This window comes from Balaenoptera ricei, chromosome 1 (genome assembly GCF_028023285.1).
Source record: "Balaenoptera ricei isolate mBalRic1 chromosome 1, mBalRic1.hap2, whole genome shotgun sequence".
NCBI classification, from domain to species: Eukaryota; Metazoa; Chordata; class Mammalia; order Artiodactyla; family Balaenopteridae; genus Balaenoptera; species Balaenoptera ricei.
In genome coordinates, this window is record NC_082639.1 from 60,394,381 (window position 1) to 60,416,872 (window position 22,492).

Sequence of the window (22,492 nt, forward strand, 5' to 3'; positions counted from 1 at the left end):
CCCCATCAGAACTACCAATCTATTAGTACCACCACCTTTTCATGAATTCTCTCAACCTTGATGTTTGCTCTGCCCTTTTTGCATGGCTTGAATTTTGTGGTCAGTCAGCAAATGACCCCCTTGATACCTTTGCTTCTCTTTTATATATCTATGTATGCTCAGTAAAATTACAACCCTGACTGAATCCAGCTCTCTACCTATGGCTGAAAAGATCTGGAAGAAAACAGTCACACTGATTGATATGACTTTAAGTTCATGATTGCAGTTCTGAAGTGGAGCCTTAATGCTTCCCAACAATCATGTTGTACTTTCTTTGTCTATTGATGCTCATTCTCTTCTGGTAACTATTTCACATGTTCTCTTCTGTCTTCAAACTCACACATCTCCTGTCCCATGTTCATGGTTATTTATCCTACTCCACTGAGAAAATCAAAACTCTCGAAGGATAATTTCCAGACTGTCACCATCCTATCAATTCATCTACCAGCATCTGCACCCATATTCTCTCATTTCTGCCAAATTAGTACAGGTAAACTACTCCTGTTTCTCTCTAAAGCCAGTCTCTCCACTGGATAACCATTCCCTCTTGCTGACCCATGGATATCACTGTAGAAATTATCCTCAGTCTCTACCATATCATCAAGATTTTCCTCTCTACTTGTTTATTCTAATCAGTATACACACATGCTATTATGTCTCTGTCCTAAAGAAAATTTCTTGGATTTTCTTCCCTTAATAGTCCCTCACCCACTTGCAGCAAAAGCTCTAGATGGAGTTGTCTATATCCTCTATCTACAATTCTTTCCTCTCATCCTCTCTTAAACCCACCCCAGTCTTTAAACCCTCTACTCCAAAACAATTCCAGATGAGGTCATACAGATCTCCTCATTACTAAATCCAAAGGCAATATTTGGTCATCATCTTACTTGACCTAGCAACATCATTTGAAACAGTTGAACGCTTCTTCCTACTTTACACATTTTCTTCATTTGATTTCTAGGATTCAATACTCTTATTTTTCCTCCCATCTCACTGATTGATCTTTTTCAGTCTCTTATGTTGATTCTTCCTCTTCTCCCCAACCTCATTTTGGAGTATTTCATGGTTCAGCCCCTTGTCCTTTTAAATTCATTATCTACATTTACATCACTGGTGCTCACATTTTGTCTTATGGTTTAAATACTGTCTAAATCAGCGGTTCCCAACATTTTTGGCACCAGGGACCGGTTTTGTGGAAGACAGTTTTTCCACAAACCGGGGTGGGGGTGGGGATGGTTTCAGGATGATTCAAGCACATTACACTTATTGTGCACTTTATTTCTATTATTATTACATTGTAATATATAATGAAATAATTATACAACTCACCAGAATGCAGAATCAGTGGGAGCCCTGAGCTTGTTTTCCTGAAACTAGATGGTCCCATCTGCGGGTGATGGGAGACAGTGACACCCGAAGTGTGTTGCTATGTCCAATCTACTCCGTAATCTCGTTTTGGTTGCTGTCACTGCAGAAAACCCTGCTTCACAAAGATAGGATGTTGGAAATTGAAGCAGGCTTTTCAGTACTTTTATGGCAATCTCAGGTTATTCTGCCTTGACTTTAATCCAGAACCTATGGAGATCTGAAGTTGTCTCAAACATACTTTTAAGGCCACCATCATTTATGATCTCAAGCAGTTGATCCTCTTCTAGCACAGAGAAAGTCGATTCACCTGGCTTATGCACAAATGGGTCATGGATCCATTCCTTCCCAGTTCGGAGGTCTTTTGTGGTTGGGAAGTAATACTTAAACTCTTTTGAAAGCTGAGATAAGTGATCATGCACCAGCTGGGAGAAAGAAGGCCCTGGCTCCGTCTCTTTCAAAATCTCTGCTAATGTTTGAAACATGTCAAAAATCCCAATGTTCACTCATCGCCCCCACAATTCCAGTTTGGCTTTGAATGCAACCACATTATCTGCCGACTTGAACACACTTGTCGTTCTCCCCTGAAGTGACAGATTGAGTTCGTTGAGCAGGTTGAATATGTCACACAAGTAAGCAAGATTTGCGACCCCTTCTGTGTCACTGAAATGTGCTGCTAGTGGTGACTGTTTTTCTGAAAGAAATCTCTGGAGCGGCTCTCGTAACTCAGAAACTCTGGCCAGTGATCTACCTTTAGAAAGCCATCTCACTTCTGTGTGTAAGAGAAGACGTGTGTGCTCTGCGTCCATCTCCTCACAGAGCTGCGTGAACAGACGTGAGTTAAGGGCATGTACTTTAATGTGGTTGATAATTTTAATCACATCCTGCAAAACGTCTTTAAGTTCAGGTGACATTTTTTCGGATAGCCAGCATTTCTCTATGGATGACACAGTGTGTAGACTCACATTCAGAAGCGACCTCTTTGACCCGAGTAGTGAAACCAGAAAGCTGTCCAGTCATGGCAACCTCTCTGTCCGTGCATATACCAGCACAGAATGACCAATTCAGTTTTCCTGACATGTAATCATTCAAAGACTTGAATACTTTTGCAGCTGTGGTGTTGGTTGGCAATAAAAGTGTACATAATGTATCCTCATGCTCATCCACCTGAAAAATCCATGGCACAAAAACAAGCATTGTTGCCTTGTCATCAACATTGGTAGACTTGTCAACCTGGATGACGTACTACGGTGACTCATTAATCCTCTCTAACAATTGTGCCTCAATATCCTCTGCTATTTCATCAATTCGTCTAGTTATGGTGCTAGACGATAGAGAAACACGTGCCACCTTTTGAACTGCAGCCTCTCCTAAAAGTTCACGACAAATGTCCCTAACAGCAGGCAGGATCAACTCTTCACCGATAGTAAAGGGCTTCTTAGCTTTAGCAATGCGGTTAGCCACTAAGGATGCTGCTCTCAGTGCAGACACATTTGATGAAGTGGCGGCATTCAATAATTGCTTCCATTCTTCGTGTTCATGTTTTTCCTCTTTTGAAAAACTCCAAAGGTTTGTCTTTTAATGAAGGGTGCTTGGTCTCCATGTGGCGAAGCAGTTTTGAAGGTTTCATGGCTTCGTTGGATAGCCAGTCGCCACATACTATGCAACGCGGGCTTGGAGTATGTGAATCAGCTGTTGCAATGAACTCGTAATTTAAGTAGGACTCTTGGTATTTTCTTTTAAATGCAGCTTTCTTTTTGTTGGCAGTCTTAGAGTCTTCTGCTATCTCATCATTGGGTCTTTCCCCCTTTTCAAAGAAGCTCTCCAGCGATGTTTGTTTTTTACTCATTTTGACTAGGGTTAGCTTGTGGGCTTACCAAAACTGTGACTGAGACAAGTGTGCAGTGCTGAAAGAGGCGTGGATGGAAGTGGTAAATAAAATAATGGGCGAGCCACACATGGACTAAAATAAGTGTCGGATTCTGACTTAAAGCCTGTCACCAGATGCAGCTGTACAATTGAGGTACATCAACTCACTTGCCACTATAAAGCCTGCCATCAGATGCAGCTTGTCACTTGCCACTCACTGATAGGGTTTTGATATGTCTCCAAGCAATTTGTTTATTATGGTCTCTGTGCAGTCAAACCTCTCTGCTAATGATAATCTGTATTTGCAGCCACTCCCCAGTGCTAGCATCACTGCCTCAGCTCCACCTCAGATCATCAGGCATTAGATTCTCATAAGGAACACGCAACCTAGATCCCTCGCATGCGCAGTTCACAGTAGGGTTCGTGCCCCTATGAGAATCTAATGTCGCTGCTGATCTGACAGGAGGCGGAGCTCAGGCGGTAATGCGAGTGATGGGGAGCGGCTGTAAATACAGATGAAGCTTCACTCCCTCACCCACTGCTCACCTCCTGCTGTGCGGCCCAGTTCCTAATAGGCCACAGACCGATACTGGTCTATGGCCTGGGGGTTGGGGATCCCTGATCTAAATGATAATGAATCCTACATCTTGAAATTTACAGTCTAGACCTCTCTCCTAAACCCATCTGACATCTTCTCTTAGAAATCTTACAGACATCTCAAATTACACATGTCCAAAAGTGAACTATTTATCTTCTTTCCAAAACCTATTTCACATATTGTTTTTCCCATCTAAGTTCAAGATAACTCCTTTATTCAAGTTGCTTAAGACAAAGAACCTGGAGTTGTCCTTGATTTCCTTTTTTCTTTCATACTCTTCATCCAATCCATCATGCTATCCTATTGGTCTTATGTTCAAAATTCATCCAGATTTCACTCACTTCCTTCTCTCTCCATTGCTACCACCCTGATGCAAGCCACCATCAATTCTCCTTATGGTTTATTACAATAACACCGAATTGACCTCCCTTTCAGAAAGACCACTCTACTCAGGAGCCAGAGTGATCCTCTTGAATTATAAATCAGACTATATCACACATCCTTCAATGTCTATTTCATTCAGAGTAAAAACCATTCTTGTAATGGCCTGAGAGCCCCTACATGAGTCGACACCCCCGTCCCCATCATACACCCCTTATTACTTCTCTAACCTAATTCTTTGCTACTCTTCTCTTCCTCACTGTGTTCCAGTCACGCTGGCCTCCTTGCTATTCCTAGAATACACCAGGAATAATTAATCTTCACTGTCTATTCACTCTGTCTAAAATTCTCCTACTGTCCACCTTCAGTTTCCAGATATCTGTATTCCTATCTCTCTCGCCTTCTTCAAGTCTTTTCTCAACTGCCATCTTTCCAATTAATAAGGCTTACCCTAATCACCCTAGTTAAGTTTGAAATCTTCAGGCATTTCTGATCTATCTTTATTCTGCTCTAATTCCATTTTCCATAGCATGTCTCAAAAATTAAATACTATTTAATGTATTTCATGTGTATGCTAATTATCTCTATGGTTTATTGTATGTGTTCCTTTGCCAGAATATAAGCTCCACAAATGAAGAGAATGTATCCATTTTTCTTACACTGTATCACCAATGTTTAATACAATTTCTAACACAGAGTAAACACTCAATAAATATTTGTTGAATGTTGACTTTCCCTTTTAGGGACCTTATAATTAAAATATCAGGGAACCACATAAGACAAGATGATAAAGTGATAATTCCTCAATTTATAACCATATATTGTGTCTCATTATTTTTCAGTCTTATTTAATTTCAGAAACAATACAATCTAAAACGCTAGTCTTAAGAAGAGAAGGTCATATGGACTAAAATAGTTGAACAAACTTTCACGCAGATGATAGAATTTAAATGTGTTTCTATGGATAATATTTAGATTGAGGATTCAGATGAAAGAGTGGACAGGGACAGCTAAAAATTATAACACACTATTTAAATATATTCAAAGAGTGATATTAAAAGATAGCTATATGTTATAGAAATGTCTTACACTCAGATTTGCCTTTAAAGGATTTTCCACTTATGACATAGGAATCAGTGTTGCTATTGCTAATGTTAGGTTCTATATTTGATTATCACAAATTTTTGCCACATTTAGATTCCATACTTATCTACTGTATTGGGAAAAATATTTGCTTTCATACTTTAATACCAACTTAAAACCAACTTAAAGTCTAACACAATTTTAGTGACATTTTTGTTTTGATTTTTTTCATTTTGACATCAATAATCTTTTTATAATTAAATAAAGTTGAAAACTATACTACTTACAGATTTAAGATTCTCCTGTCAAGACTTGGTTGCCTGCATTAGTAATAGAAAGGGTAGTCTAAATAAAAATAATTAACTGAATATACTAAAACCTAAATGTAGCCATGACTTTCAACTTCTCCCATGTTAAGAAAGAAAGAGCCACATTTGATGATTTCAGAATTCTCCCCTTTTCCTTCTTTGGTGGAAGAATGGCTGAGCACTGCAATGGTCAAATGGAGACAGCAGGAAATAGAAAAATAAAAGCTCCACAAAGTGGATTAGTTCTTGAATAATTAAAAGTTGAGCAAGCAGGAGCTTTCTCAACCTAATTCTTTTAAAAGGGGAATGACAAAAAGAACAATCAGATAAAGTAGACTTTCACATCTTTCCTTCCTCAAGATATTAATAGCTTATTAACACAATTTTGCATAACTCCATTGCATTGAAAGCTTTGTTTACAAGGTGTTTTAAGTTCAAAATGCAGAAATGCTATTTCTCATTTGACAGAATTTCTGTGAACATATTTAAAATAGATTTTATGGCATAGTTACTGAAGTGAATGTATTGGGAAAATATTACCACAGTGTCCTAATTTGAAGGGTAAATATCTATTGATGTCATCTGATATTTGTGAATGAGGCAATTGTCCATTTTTTTAAACTAAATATATCATTTTGCCTGTAAAACACAGTGCTTCCAGTGTAATTATTTCAGAGTACAGTCTTTATTTGTTGTGCAACCTAGGTTTGAATCTAAGCTAGATACAATGAGCTTGAATCTCCAGGATTCCCAAAAGAATTGAACTTATAATGCCTTTAGAAGAGAATTTCTTATAAGCCTGTGTTAGAAAATTTATGTGATGTCTCAACTGAAAAATAGGGATTAAAACTTGAGTTGCATGGCCTACAAATACTTGAATCTGTTTTTTACAGTAATCACAAATAAAAATGGCTGGAATAAGATAAATTGTTAAAGTGAAGTCCTATCTCTGGATGCATAATTTGAAAATCAAAACAAAGTTAATCTTAAAAAAATGTGTGTGTATGAACTTTTTTAGAATTGAATAGTGTGTGTATATTTATATATATCAATATATATGTGTATAAATATAGGTATATATAACCTTTTTAAAAATCAAACACACTGTGTTTCAGAGGACCAGACAGACCAATCTCAAAAATTGGTTAATAAAAATGTGAGCTCTACGGGGAATTCCCTGGCGGTCCAGTGTTTAGGCTCCGCGCTTTCACTGCCGAGGGCGCGGGTTTGATCCCTGGTCCGGGAACTAAGATCCTGCAAGCCGCTTGGCACGGCCAAAAATAAATTAAAAAAAAAAAAGAAAGAAAAGAAGCAAGATGCTTAAAAAAAATGTGGGCTCTATATTTTTAATATAGTAACATAATAAAGAGAAACTGTAAACAATTTTAATAAGTAATGTAGTAAAGTAACGTAATAAAGAGGAACAATAGACATGGTGTTAAAAAAAATTAAATAAATCCCACCTATATTCGTTCCCATCTATAAACATCCATTAGGTATTTAAATAAGTCACCTAATCTTTGTGAATGCGTGATTCTTCATCCATAAAATGAAAATAATATTGCCTAATATATCTTCCTCATAGGATTATTAAGAGAATTAAATTATTTTACACAGTGGCATAAAGAAATGTAAGTTAACTTTCCTCTTATTAACACATGAATTTTATCTAGTATTTATTAGATACTTATTAAGTGGCTGACATGATACTAAGTGCTTTACAACATGCTATCTAATAATCGGAACAGCCCTTTGAATTAGGCAAGAAATGAGAAAGTGACGTTCAAATATTAAAATGTCTGACTAAGATTACATAGCTAGTTAAGTAACAATACTGAGATTAGGTCATCCTTCCAACCCGTGCTTTTAAATACTATGCTTTAGTACCTCTCCATGTTTAGACTGAACTATAAGTTAAAGATATGCTCTAAGAACTTTTCCTAAAGTCTAAGGTCCATATATTAGTATATATGGTAAAGTTCCCCTGGCAACCTATTTTTCCAAATGTGTTCTGACTTTCATAAGCAAATTAAGCAGCTATAAAAACCTCTACAAAAATACAAAAATATTGCTCAGCGTAGACTAGTTATATATGTTTATATATTTACATTATAACATACAAATATTTATTTATAAATATATGTTTATTATTTACTTCCCATCTGCAAGAGCATTTATTGCAGCTATTATATTGATAAGATATTGAGATATTCTTTCAGCACACTAATTCCTACCTCTTTGTTGTTCTTTTAGGTAGATAAATTTTACAAGTTTATACTAGCCAGCTCATCTCGACATGATTGTTGGTTCCTTTGTTGATGGACACCCTCTGCTTCTATTTGTTTCTAATAATTATAGATAACATATATTCAGCACTTTGTGCCAATTACTTTACTTGCTTTATCTCCTTCAATCCTCTCTGCAACTCTCTGATGAAACCATTCATATAATAATCATATTTCAGAGTAAGAAACTAAGACATTGAACATTTAAATGACTTGCCTAGGGTTATCCAAACAGTAAATTATAAAGTTGGGATTCCATTTTAATCCAATGGACTATTCTCTGAACAATTTTAAGTTTAACTGTAAACAACATGAGTTTTTTTTGTTTGTTTTTTTTTTAACAAATAATGTGGTAGCATTTTCACCACAGCAGGGAATTCCATTTTCAGCAGAAGATAAAGAGATACACTACAGTCTTTTCTTTAAAATTGTACTTTAATTTGCTTCTGCTTCCATGTCTTGGTTTACACATAATTTCAGGAAATATCATCCTAATGCAGGCACCTGTGGAGATAAGGCATCAGGCACACTGGCTTGTAATGAGTCCAGATTGGTAACTGGGCAGAAAAAGCTAAAGGGAGAAAAGAAAAAGCTTTATACTCCTGTTGGTTGCAGATATCCAAAGTGACTATGAATGCTCAGGGGAAAAGTTGAGGATAGCTAAGGGTTATGTTATTGACTTCTGTGCCATTTTGTTAACCTCTAGTTAATAAGGGCAGCTCTAGGTGTTATGACCTTTCCAAAAAGGGTAATTGCTTTTCTCATTCAATTCATATGTAATGGTGCTCCTAAACTTCCTTGGGTTTTTATTAAGAAGGCAAAATACTTCAGCAATAATTTTAGGACAGCACAGTTTCTGGTGAATCTTCACATAGAGAGAAGTGGCATGAGAAACACCTCCACACCATCTTTCATACCCTCACTTTGCATTGGTAAATGACTTGTTTGGTTTGGCTCTCCTCCTGCTGCTTCTCTGGACTTTGAAATCCTGTGGACATGGTGATCTAGGTCAACAGAATCTAGGAAGGTGGAGGGTTTTCTTTCTTGATCATCTATCATCAAAAAGTTCAACTAAATCCTACCACAAAGTGTTCCTTATCCTTCTGTCATATATGAAGTACTTGGCAGGACTAGTACTTCATAGACATTTTTTTAAACGCTTAACAATAGTTTCAAAAATTGAGGGCAAGCAGTACTGCAGGGATATAGGAATGGCTTCATAGAGTTGTTTTCCCTTCTAATTTTTGTAGGGCTTATTTCAATCATCCTTCAGTATCTGTGGGAGATTGGTTCCAGAAAATACCAAAACTGGTTGGTTCCCTGCAGATACCAAAATCCGCAGGTGCTCAAGTCCCTTATATAAGATGGCGTAGTATTTACATATAACCTATGCACATCCACCTGTATACTTTAAATCACCTCTAGATTATTTATAATACTTAATGAAATGCAAATGCTATGTTAATAGTTGCCAGTGTGTAACAAATTCAAGTTTTGCTTTCTGGAACTTTCTGAGTTTGGGGTTTTTTTAAAAATATTTTCTACCTGCCCTTTGTTGAATCCGTGGATGTGGAACTCGTGGATATGGAGGGCCAACTCTATGTTTAATTCATTTGTATCAACTGATTGAAGCATCCTCCACGTCTTTTATTCCTCTGAATAAAATCCTAATTTATGGATTGGGTTTTGGCTTACTGATTTCCAGTAAGAAAAACTTGTGTTTTTCTGTCACATAGCCAACAGCACAACTGTGACAGCAGTTGAGCAGTTCTCCAAGGGCAGTCAGCCAGGCTGGCTACCTCAGAGACTCAAGAGAGGACCCCAGGAAGGGTTGCTCACCTTGTCACCCTTTCAGGCAGATGTAGAGCTGCGCTCTGTGCCAAAGAAGAGATGCATAAAATGTGTTAGAGCTTCTTAATAGTTTGGGGATATCTATCGGTTTTGTGAATTCTCCTTAGGTATCTTTACATTGTACATGTTCAATCTTCTCAATCTTACAAAATGAAGGGAGTAAAGATTTTATTTTCTGTTTTCTTATATCTGCTGATTTCCCCTTTCTTTTGTAGCAGCACTATAATAACTAAATAATCCCAACCATTTTAATTTCTTTAGATTAGTAAACAGCCAAGGTATATCCTATGCTAAATTGTTATCAATTTTATATCTAATTTCCAATTATTACTATCATAAAATATTATTTAACACTCATATTTTATTTTTTAAATGTACGTATATTATATAACACTAACATATTATATTAATAAGTTATTATTCTTACATGTGATTACCCATATGGTGTTTACACTGTGTATTTAATTAATTATTCTTAATATTAAAACTATTGTTTAGTATATTTTATGTACTATTTTCTTAATTTTAGGTGTACAAGAATTTCCAGAAAACATAAAGTGCTGTAAGTGTTTAACAATTATTGAAGCCAGTGTCAATCCAATTTCTAAGTGAGTATGAGTGATTACATTTTATTTATCTTTATGTTTCCATTGGATAATAATGTACCAAGATAAAGGAAACTCACATAGTAAATGAATTTTAAATGCTGTATTTAAAATTCAATTTAATAGAATGATGGGAAAGGAATAATCAAATCAGGATAGTTCAATAAAAGATGAGTAAAAGCATTGCTGAGTAACAATGAAGGCCTAATTGGCACAACATGGCATTACTTTGAAGGAAACCGTGTCATCATTTTTTGTGGTTCTGAAGCAACATTCCATGGAAGAGCACCAAAACTAAGAAAACAGTTATTAGTTATGGTCATGCTGGAAAATTAGCATCAAGGTTCTGATGAAAGTTCAAGAGAGTGCAAGTGTATAAGGTGCATGCAAATAGCTGATCATGTGATTCAAGTTGGAAAATGAATGAAGTATGATCAGAAAAAGGGAATACTGTATTTAGGTACCAGATATCACAGGAAGAGCAAAAAGACAACTCTGTGAGGATAGCCTAGTGGAAGACATGGATGGTAAATATGCTGTGATCAGAAATAAGGTATCTGTGTGTCATGATCTGTTAGTAGAGAAATGCCAAGGGAAAGTGAAACCCAGCATGTGACCATGTTTCAAATTACGATATGCCATAGTGATAGAGTGTATTGTGGAATCAAGTAGGTCAAGAAACCATGAAGTGAATGGATTGGGTAAGCCCCGAACCTGAATGTTAAAGTCACTTATCTATGGAAGTGGATGTAAAATCTAGAAAGTCTATCGAAAGTTGTAGTAATATTTGGAAGTGGATGAAATTAATTAGTGGTATTGGGATGCAGATAATGAGTTGCAAAATAAGACTGGCATTTTAATTATACAAAAACTGACAGGATTTGAGGAAAATCCCTCAGTCCTTTGTCCACATGAAGATGGGGAGACTGGGAGAAACTGAAGTTCATAGGAAAGGTGTTGAATGAATCTAGTGTTTCCAGAAGAAGACAAAAGGAAGTTTATCAAAGGGAATTTAAAGGGAAAATTTTCAACAATAGGGTTGAGGAGAGGGAGTAGTGAGGATGGTTTCTCTATGGATCATGAGAAGAGGGTGTAGGTGAAACTAGAAATGAAATAGAATGTAAAAGAATGAGGTAGAAGTTTAGATGAGGCTCTTTACAGTGAATGGTTTGTGAAATAATTTGAGGCCTTTAGTAGAAAGTGTGGAACATCAAGGAATAAACTATGTTTGAATAAACCATATTCTACCTCAAATGTAGAATATGGTGGGGGGAAAAAAAACGTGAAAAGTATTCTCCAAAACACTTAGACCAAAATGCAACTTTCTCATAAAAGAAATAAATATTGCTAACTTATCACAACAAGACTATAGACATGTCCTTGACTTAAGTCATAATCCAGGGCAGATGATGAATTAGTTTGATTTCTAGTTCTTTAATTCTAATAGCTCATTGTATTTAGGAATCGTGGTCAGGTCTTTGAGAGTGGAAGTCAGATGATAAATTACATATTTAAAAAGCTTAAAATCTATAGTTTTATTGGCAATGTCTCTGAATTCCTTTCATATATTTAACTTTTTAAAAGATAACTGAATATAACTGATTTCATCAAAAAATGTCTAACACTAAAAGCAAGTTTGGGAATTCATTTTTAAAAATTACTCAAAAAAAAAAGTCAATTTAAATAGTATATCAATTTTAAAGTCAGCGTTTTTTTTTTTTTTTTAAGATATATTGGGTTGGCCAAAAAAGTTCGTTTGGGTTTTTCCCTAAGATTTATGGAAAAACCCAAATGAACTTTTTGGCTGACCCAATAATTCACGTACAGTAAAATTCACTCTTTTAGGTGTATGGCTCAGTGAATTTTGACAAATGTATATTGTTATGGAATCACCATAATCATCAAGATATAGACTATTTCCATCATCCCAAAAAGTTCCCTCAGCCCAGTCATCCATTGATCTGACTTCTGTCCCCATGGTTTTGCCTTTCCAAAATATCATATAAATGGTGTCATACTTTGTGTTTTTTTTCTTAACACAGTGATTTTGAGATTTATTCCTGCCATTTCAAGAATTGGTACTGCATTCCCATTTATTTCTAGGTAGAATTCCATTGTATGAATATAACACAATTTGTTTATCTATTCCTCAGTTGATAGACTTTTAAGTTGTTTCCAGTTTGGGGCTATTATGAATAAAGTGGGTATAAACCTTTCTGTACAGGTGTTTGTGTAAGCATCTGTTTTCACTTCTGTTGGGTAAACACCTAGGAGTAGTTTTCTGTGTAGTATGGTACATGTATGCATAACCTTATAAGAAATTTCCAAACTGTATTCCAAAATAACTATTTCATTGTGCATTCCAACCAGCAATATGAGTTTCCATTGTTCCTCATTATTGTCAGAATTTGGTACTGTCCGTTTTTTTTTTTTTTTTTTTCTATTTTAGCCAGTCTAGTAGATATAGTATCTCATTGTCATATCTCACTGTAATTTTAATTTATAGTATAAATGTCAAATTAGCATCTTTCCTTGTATTTATTTACAATCTGCCTTGCTTCTTTGTTAAAAGTTCAGATTTTTTGTTCATATTTATTGTCTTTTTATTATTGAATTATAAGAATTCTTTATAAATTCTGGCTAAAAATCAGATATTTGTTTGCTCTTATGACTTATCTTTTCACTTCCTAAATAGTGACTTTCAAATATAAAACAATTTTCATTTTGATGAAGCCCTATTTATAATTTTTTTATAGTTTATTCTTCTTGTCCCTGTCTAGTAGATCATTACTAAATTCATAGTCATAAAGATTTTCCCCTATGCTTTCCTCTGGAACTTTTGTAGTTTTGGTTTTACATTTAGGTCTATGATCCATTTAAAGTTGATTTTTGTAAATATATATGTAAGGTGTGAGGGTTGTGGTTCTCTTTTTTATTTATTTATTGCATATAGATATCCAATTGTTCCAGTACCATTTGTTGAAAAGATTATCCTTTCTTTATAAAATTATCTGAGTACCTGTTTTGTAAATCAATTGATCATATGTGTTTGGATCCATTTCTGAATTCTCTACTTTTTATGTTAATCTATATGCCTCTCCTAACACCAGTTTTATACTATGTTAATTACTGTAGCTTTGTAGTATTTCACACAGTCAGGGAATGTGAGTCCTTCAACTTTGTTCTTCTTTATCAAAATTATTTGGGCTCTTCTATGCCCTTTGCTTTTCCATATAATTTTTATAATCAGCTTGCCAAAAAATGTGGAACTTTGATAAGGATTTATTGAATCTGTAGATCAATTTGGGCAGAATTGACATGTCAAAAATATAAAGTATTCCTTTCCCTGAACATAATATATCTCTATACTTATTTAGATCTTTAAAAATTTTTTATCAATGTTTTGTAGATTTAAGTTTACAAATATTCTACAAGTTTTGTTCATCTTATTCCAGTATTTCATGTTTTGGGGACAATTACAAATGATTTTTCTATCATAAAAATATAATTAATTACTGTATATTGACCTTATATCCTGCAACTTTAATAGATTCACTTATTAGTACTAGTAAATACTTTGTAGCTTTGTGGGGGAAAGGATGCAATTTTCTATGTAGACTATCATGTTACCTGTGAATAAAGACAGTTTTATTTCATCCTTTTCAATCTGACTTCTTTTATTTATTTATTTAGCCTTATTGTCCTGGCTAGGGCCTCCTGTATAATGTTGAATAGAAGCAGTGAAAACAGATATTATTGCCTTGTTCCCAATCTTAGGGAGAAAGCATTCAGACTTTCACCATTATATATGACTGTTACTTATTCTTTTTTTTTTTAATACATTCCCTTTATCAGGCTGAGGGAATTTAATATAATACATGTCTCACTTCCTTTTGAGCTTTTACCATCAGGGCTGTCAAAGTTTAGATTTCTACTTTCAAACTTTTCAAGAAAATCAAGGCTTTCTCTATGATGCTCTTCAACAGTCATGCAATCTCCGACCACTTCCTGGTTCCAAAGCCACTCCACATTTTTTAGGAATTTATTACAGCAGAATCCCAATACCAGATACCAAAATCTGTGTTAGTTTTATAATGCTGTGTGTAAGAAATTACCACATACTTTGTGGCTTAAAACAACACATATTTACTATCTCTAAGTTTCTGTGGGTCAGGAATCTGGTCATGTTCTAGCTGGGTTCCTTGTTTGAGAGTTTCACCAGGCTACCATCAAGGGATCAGTCAAACTGCAGTCTCATCTGGAGGCTCAAATGGAGAGAAATACATTTTCAAGCTCACTCAGGTTATTGGCAGAATTCATTTTCTTGCTGTTATAAACCTGTTAGCCCCAGAATTTTGCTGACTGACAGCTAGAGGCCACTTTTGCATCCTAAAGGCTGGTGCAGTTCCCAGCCAGGTGACCCTCTCCATAGGCAGTTCATAACATAGCATCTTGTTTCTTCGAGGCCAACAGCAGAGTAGAATGAGTATCGTAGCAAGATGGAGTCACATAATGTAATATAGTTATGAGAATGACATCCTATCCTATTTGCCACATTCCATTGATTAGAAGCAAGTCACAAGTCCTACCAATACTCAAGAAGAGAAGATTTTACCAGGGCATGAACTTCTGAAAGCGAAGATTATGGGGTCCGCCTTAGAATCTGCCAAATCTTTGCAATCTGTTTTGCTGAGACTTTTTCCTGTCAATAGGTGTTGAATTTTGTCAAAGTTTTTCGTAAAAAAATATCTATTGACATGATGATATAAATAAACCCTACCTGGTCATGAAGTATTACACTTTTTATAAATTAATGGCTCTGATTTGATAATATTTTGTAAGGATTTTCCCATCTATATTCATGAGGCATATTAGTCTGAATATTTTTTTCCTGTATAGTACTATTCAAATTGCCTAATTTTTCTTGAGTGATTTATGGTTGTTTTTGTTTTTTAGGAATGTGTACATTTCATATGTTTTCAAACTTATTGGTACCTCATTTTTCATAATATTTTTTTATTAGCCCTTTAACATCTATAATATCTCTAGTGATGCTCTCTGTTTCATTCCTGGTATCAATAATTTTTGTCTTCTTTCTTTTTTTACTTGATCAGTTATACTGGAGATTATCAATTTGCTCTATTAAAATATAGACTTAGGTTTCATTTACTTTTCTTTATAGCTTTTCTGTTTATTTTCTTAGATACAAGAAATCTACAAAGTAGTTAAGTCATGAAAACCCTAGAATATGAAAGTTATAGTTTTAAGTGTTAGCATACTAGTTTTAGTTTTAGATGTGAACTTTATAGTATAGTCTGAATGCCTTAACCAAACCACTGGTGAAAATTATTACAATAAAATTGAAAATAACAACTTCTCAATGAGAAAGTAAGGACCAACATTTATTGAGAACCTAGCATGTCTCAGGCTTTTAGATTATTTCATTTTCATCTTCACAGCAATTATGAAGTAGATAAATATTATCTACGTAACTTTTTACATATGGAAATGCATAAAGATAGTATTTAAATTCCTGGGCTCCTTTTATTATATTTCACAAATCCTGAAGAAACATTTGATTTTGGTTTAAATTAAAAGATACAATTTGAAAAATCTGAACATTCTTAATGCTCAACAATAAGGAAATTGCTAATAAATTATGGTACATCTACTGGATGGTTATAAAGATTACTTATAGGGTGACCATATGTCTCTGTTTGCTCAAGTCATCCCAGTTTATACCTCTTGATGTGGCATGATTAACAATAGTTCCCTTTTAACACCCAAAAGTGTCCTAGTTTGAATGATAGATTATGTAGTCACTCTGGTTACACAGCAAAATTGAAAGATAATTACAAAGTAAAGGGAGAAATCATGATACAAGTTTGCAGTGATGTTAAAATAATTAATTGGAAATTAGATCAAAATTAAATACATGAAATGGTAATAATAATTGTGTTAAGGAGGTGGAATTATGAGCAACATTTTTCTTTTCTCTTTATTTTCTAAATGTTCTCTGATAATATTAGGTTAATTTTATAACTTTAAGGTTATAAATTAAAATGTTTAGATGTAAAATATCTTTCCAATTAGAGTAGGAGATTTTACATTGGCTCCTTAATCAAAACTTATAGCACCTGTATTTTAATTTGGTTTAACTGTTCTAATGGAGGTCAAATGCCTGTAATATGTTTTCATTAAATTTCTAAAGTAAATGCAATTAGAAAAGAAAAATGTTGAAACAAGGATGTCTGCAGCCAATCTTAATCTGCCTATTCCAACAATAAGATTAGCACTGATAAAAGTATTTAAATTAGTATTCTAGTTAATATTGAAAGATCAGAATAAAAACAATACCAAGGAAAAGTAATACAATTGCTCCCGTTTAGTGAGTTCTTAATATGGGGTGGGTAATCATTTACTCATTGGAGCAACTCTGGAAGTGGATATTAGTATGATCATTTTATAAAGAAGGAAACTGAGTCTTACAAAGATTAAGTGATCTGTAAAAGTCACAGAGATAAATAATTGAAAGAACTGTGATTCAAACTTAGGTCTTCTGACATCAATGCCCACATGCTCAAGCACTAAACATTTTGGGTGTCTGATTCTAGTGTGCTCTCTTTATTGCAATTTGAATATGCTAATTTAAAAAAATTTATTGGAGTATAGTTGATTTACAGTTTGTGTTAGTTTCAGGTGTACAGCAAAGTGAATCAGTTATACATATACATATATCCCCTCTTTTTTTTTTTTTTTTTGGTACTTTTCCCATATCGGCCATTACAGAGTATTGAGTAGAGTTCCCTGTGCTGTACAGCAGGTTCTTATTAGCTAGCTATTTTATATTTAGTAGTGTGTATATATCAATCCCAATCTCCCAATTTATCCCTCCCCCACCTTATCCCCTGGTAACCATAAGTTTGTTTTCTACCTCTGTGACTCTACTTACGTTTTGTAAATAAATCCATTTGTACCCTTTTTTTTTAGTTTCCACATGTAAGCAATATCATGTGATACTTGCCTTTCTGTATCTGACTTACTTTACTCAGTATGACAATCTCTAGGTCCATCCACATTGCTGCACATGGCATTATCTTGTTATTTTTTATGGTTGAGTAATATTCCATTGTATATATGTACCACATCTTCTTTATCCATTCCTCTGTTGATGGACATTTAGGTTGCTTCCATGTCCTGGCTATCATAAATAGTGCTGAAATGAACATTGGGGTGCATGTATCTTTTCAAATTCTGGTTTTCTCTGGGTATATGCCCAGGAGTGGGATTGCTGGGTCATATGGTAGTTCTATTTTTAGTTTTTTAAGGAACCTCCATACTGTTCTCCATAGTGGCTGTACCAATTTACATTCCCACCAACAGTGTAAGAGAATTCCCTTTTCTCCACTTTTAATTTCAGCCATTAATAAAATGAAAATATTTCCTTAGAGAGAGAATTATTTACCAGTATATATTTTTTAAAATACTTTGAATTTTTTAATAAATCAGTCAAATGTGGAAAACCACCAGTTACTTTAGGAATGTGAAAGCCTTTAGGAACGTGAAAACCTTTCATTAGAGTTCCCTTACTTAGTGTAAAATGTTGGATTTCACTGAGTATCTTGGAGGAGGATAAAGACAGCCCATGACTTTCATCTTCATTGAGTTTATTTAGCTTGCTAAGGAATATCTTCTTCCTTGCAGGTCCTTGTATGTTCCTCTGGAAGTTGTGATGTTGACAAGTGGGACCACTGTCACTATTAAAGCTACAAAATCATACCATAAAATTAATAATGAATAAAGTTGAATATCTTTTTAGCAGACCTACTGAATATATATTTTCAAATAATATGTTTTCAAACTACAATACTAGATTATTGAGGAGATTAAAAAAATTCCTTGCCCTCAAAGAATGTATAATTTATTCCAGGAATAAAAAATTCCCAAAACTTGTATAAAATATAATTGTTATAAGCATTTTGCTAAATCTATGAATATAATGCTGTGGGGAAGGTGAGGAAGAAAGCATTAATTTTGAATCTCAGTGCAGAGTAACCATTCAACAAATTCTTATTTAAGTAAATTGAAATAAAAAATACACATGCTATTAAACAAGACACACTGTATAAATATACCCTTTAATTCTACATTTTTAGAGAAGAAAGATTCGATATACAATGTCAACACATTGTTGTTTATAAGCAGACTGAAAAAACTTTCTTACTTTGTATTCTGGTTTTTTCATATAACTTATTTTTGGCAGTCCAATTTTGCAATTGGAATCTGCCCAGTGTAGTCAATTCTTAAATCCTTAGAGAAGTGTTCTATGTAAAAGCCAGATTTTCTTACATCATAAACTTTGCTAGAGAAGCAGCCTAAAGAAATATATTTTTTATCAAAAGAAGTAGTACAATGTAATACCATTTAGTGCATACATGTGTGGAAAAATAGACTAAGGTAAGCTGAGTAGTTCAAATTGTCCCTATAACTAGAAAATTAGTATTTTTAAAGGATTTTTATTTTTTAATAGTTACAATGTTAAAATAAATTATTAGATAAAAAGTTTTAACATTCTTCTCATTTTACACATATTAATCTTCTTTTTTGAAAAGTCGTAAATGATTTCCTTTCTCAAATGACTATAGGAACGAAAAAGACATCAAAGTAAGATAGTAGTTAAATTGAATTGTAATCTATTGGACATCTGTGCCATTATCATAAAAACTATTTTACTATCAGGATATGAGCTCTAATGTATTATAAGAAAGGAAAAAATAGAGAAAAACAAAGATCTACAATAAATTCTTTATAATCTTATAGGATAAAGTTCAAACCTTTGCATCAAGCATTAAGTATCCTATAAATCCTGTCCCCTACTGATATTCTCAAATCTTAATTTCTTATACTCTTATACATAAAATATTCCCTCTAGAACTCATCTTCCCTTTGTCACCCTTCTCAGGTGAATTCTTACCTCTACGTTATAGAACCCCTCACTCCTCCCCTGCCTCCTTTCTCTCTCTTTTCTGTTTTTACGAATCCTACCTCCCTTTGGGAGCAAATTTATGGAAACATCCTCTATGAAGCCAGATACAAACAATCCAACTCCAAAATACAAGTTGAACCAAGATATTTGTAGCAAAAATAATCCATATAAGATCAGCATCTTAAGAGTGTATAAAGAATTCCTACCAAACTGATATACAAATATTAATTGTGTTTAGTTTGGGTTCCCCAGCAGAAAAGTTTAGAAAATAATTCAAGCAATATATTTAGAAAATGATCTAAGAAAATACCAGTTAAGGATATGTTATCAAGCTATTTACTAGTATGGACCACTGGACCTTAATCTTTCTGGGAAACTCTGGGAAACAGGTTAAACACATATCACAGAGTTGTTAAGCACAATGGGTGAGGGCGCTGAGGTATTTATACTCCTTCTAGTCATTAGCTGAGACTTATTCATAGGGACATTAATCTCTTGTAACCAGCAATATAACTTAAGTAAACTCTTGTACACCAGAATATATGTTAAAAATAAATAGAACATATAATAGAAATACAAACAAAAAACTAGAAACAGCTGTAATGTTCAATTAGGTGGAGAATGATAAATAAATAGGGGTATATTCATACAATGGAATACTATGCTATGGTGATCAGTCATCTACATCAAAATGAATGAATTTCATTTAACTAATCAGTGAATTATTTAATAATATGAATTATTAAAAGTCTCAGAAAAATATTCATAGTATGATTTGATTTATATAATGTTCAAAACCTGCAAAACCATGTGACTTTTTTTTTCTTTTTTTAGGGATTTAAATAGGTGTGGTAAAACTCCTTAAAAAGCAGAAAAGTAAACATCATTCAGGAATTTGTGGAGCAAATAGATGTAGTCAGGGAGGGACACCTAGAGGGTGTTAAATGTACTGGTTCTATTTATTAAATTATACTGTGGGTACAGATATACTCTTTTATTTTTTTTTAACATCTTTATTGGAGTATAATTGCTTTACAGTGATGTGCTAGTTTCTGCTTTATAACAAAGTGAATCAGCTATACATATACATATATCCCCATATCTCCTCCCTCTTGCATCTCCCTCCCACCCTCCCTATCCCACCCCTCTAGGTGGTCACAAAGCACCAAGCTGATCTCCCTGTGCTATGTGGCTGCTTTCCACTAGCTATCTATTTTACACTTGGTAGTATAAATAAGTCCATGCCACTATCTCACTTCATCCCAGCTTACCCTTCCCCCTCCCCATGTCCTCAAGTCCATTCTCTATGTCTGCATCTTTATTCCTGTCCTGACCCTAAGGTTCTTCAGAAACGTTGTTTATTTTTTTTAGATTCCATATATGTGTTAGCATACTGTATTTGTTTTTCTCTTTCTGACTTACTTCACTCTGTATGACAGATTCTAGGTCCATCCACCTCACTACAAATAACTCAATTTCATTTCTTTTTATGGCTGAGTAATATTCCATTGTACATATGTGCCACATCTTCTTTATCCATTTGTCTGTTGATGGACACTTAGGTTGTTTTCATGTCCTAGCTATTGTAAATAGAGCTGCAATGAACATTGTGGTACATGACTCTTTTTCAATTATGGTTTTCTCAGGGTATATGCCCAGTAGTGGGATTGCTGGGTCGTATGGTAGTTCTATTTTTAGTATTTTAAGGAACATCCATACTATTCTCCGTAGTGGCTGTATCAATTTACATTCCCACCAACAGTGCAAGAGGGTTCCCTTTTCTCCACACCCTCTCCAGTATTTATTGTTTGTAGATTTTTTGATGATGGCCATTCTGACTGGTGTGAAGTGATATCTCATTGTAGTTTTGATTTGCATTTCTCTAATGATTAGTGATGTTGAGCATTCTTTCGTGTGTTTGTTGGCAATCTGTATATCTTCTTTGGAGAAATGTCTATTTAGGTCTTCTGCCCATTTTTGGATTGGGTTGTTTGTTTTTTTGATATTGAGTTTCATGAGCTGCTTATAAATTTTGGAGGTTAATCCTTTGTCAGTTGCTTCATTTGCAAATATTTTCTCCCATTCTGAGGGTTGTCTTTTCGTCTTGTTTATGCTTTCCTTTGGTGTGCAAAAGCTTTTAAGTTTCATTAGGTCCCATTTGTTTATTTTTGTTTTTACTTCCATTTCTCCAGGAGGTGGGTGAAAAAGGATCTTGCTGTGATTTATGTCATAGAGTGTTCTGCTATACTGTTTTATATACATAAATCATTTCATAACCAAAGATTGGTCAGAGGAAGAGAAACCGTGCAATGAAACTCACATATAGTGTTCCAGGAGTAGGGGGAAGAGCAGGAAGAATATATTAGAAGTCCAGAAGGAGAGAACAGTCAGTGTTGGCAACTGTTGCTAGGCAGTGTGGGTTACGAAAAGAAATGAAGTTAATGGAATTAGGACTTAAGAGCCTTTGCTGAGTGCAGTTTCAGTAATAAAGTTAGGGTAGATGCCAGAAAGCAATAGCTTGCAGAGTAAAGTAAAAAGTAGTGAGTAGAGGCAGCTCTTTAAATAATTTTGTCAGTAAATTCAAGGAAGGAGTTAGGTTGGAATTTTAGGGGAAGGCAGATTTGAACAGTATTTAGAGGTATTTTGTGAAACAACATGGTCTTGTCTAAAGCCTAGATAAAGACATTAAAATTTTTAAGTAGAAATTTAATTATTAAAAAAATATATATCCTTTTAAGAAAAATCCTGGAGTTAAATCTTTTTGGTAAAACTGATTTAAACACTTCAAATTATTATTTTATCTAACTAGTAAGATTTTCCCATAGGATATTTTCTCAACTCTTTTAATTCTTCTTAAAGTCTTTAGGATTCGGTTTAATTACTGTGACAGTGTTCTTATTCAATGCACAGGAATTGGATCAATTTGAATTATAATGTACATGTATGTTGGGTCTGCATTAAAGAAATTATCAGTTAAAGGGACAAAATACTCCTTCCCTTTTCATGTTGGGCAGCTTTAGTCATCATTGTCACAAACTGTAGACAAATTTTAATGATTAACTGAACGAGTAGATAGCATTGCCTGACTATATATGTGACTATGCTATTGAGAAAGAACATTA

At 34.2% G+C, this 22,492-nt stretch overlaps 1 protein-coding gene across 1 annotated transcript in view; it reads left to right on the forward strand.

Moving 5' to 3' along the window:
- LRRC7 (leucine rich repeat containing 7) overlaps positions 1 to 22,492 on the forward strand; it is a 496,206-nt gene that overhangs the window by 227,290 nt on the left and 246,424 nt on the right. The window contains exon 5 of the mRNA XM_059899299.1: positions 10,309 to 10,387. Coding sequence (XP_059755282.1) covers positions 10,309 to 10,387 — 79 coding nt within the window. The remainder of the gene's footprint in view (positions 1 to 10,308; positions 10,388 to 22,492) is intronic.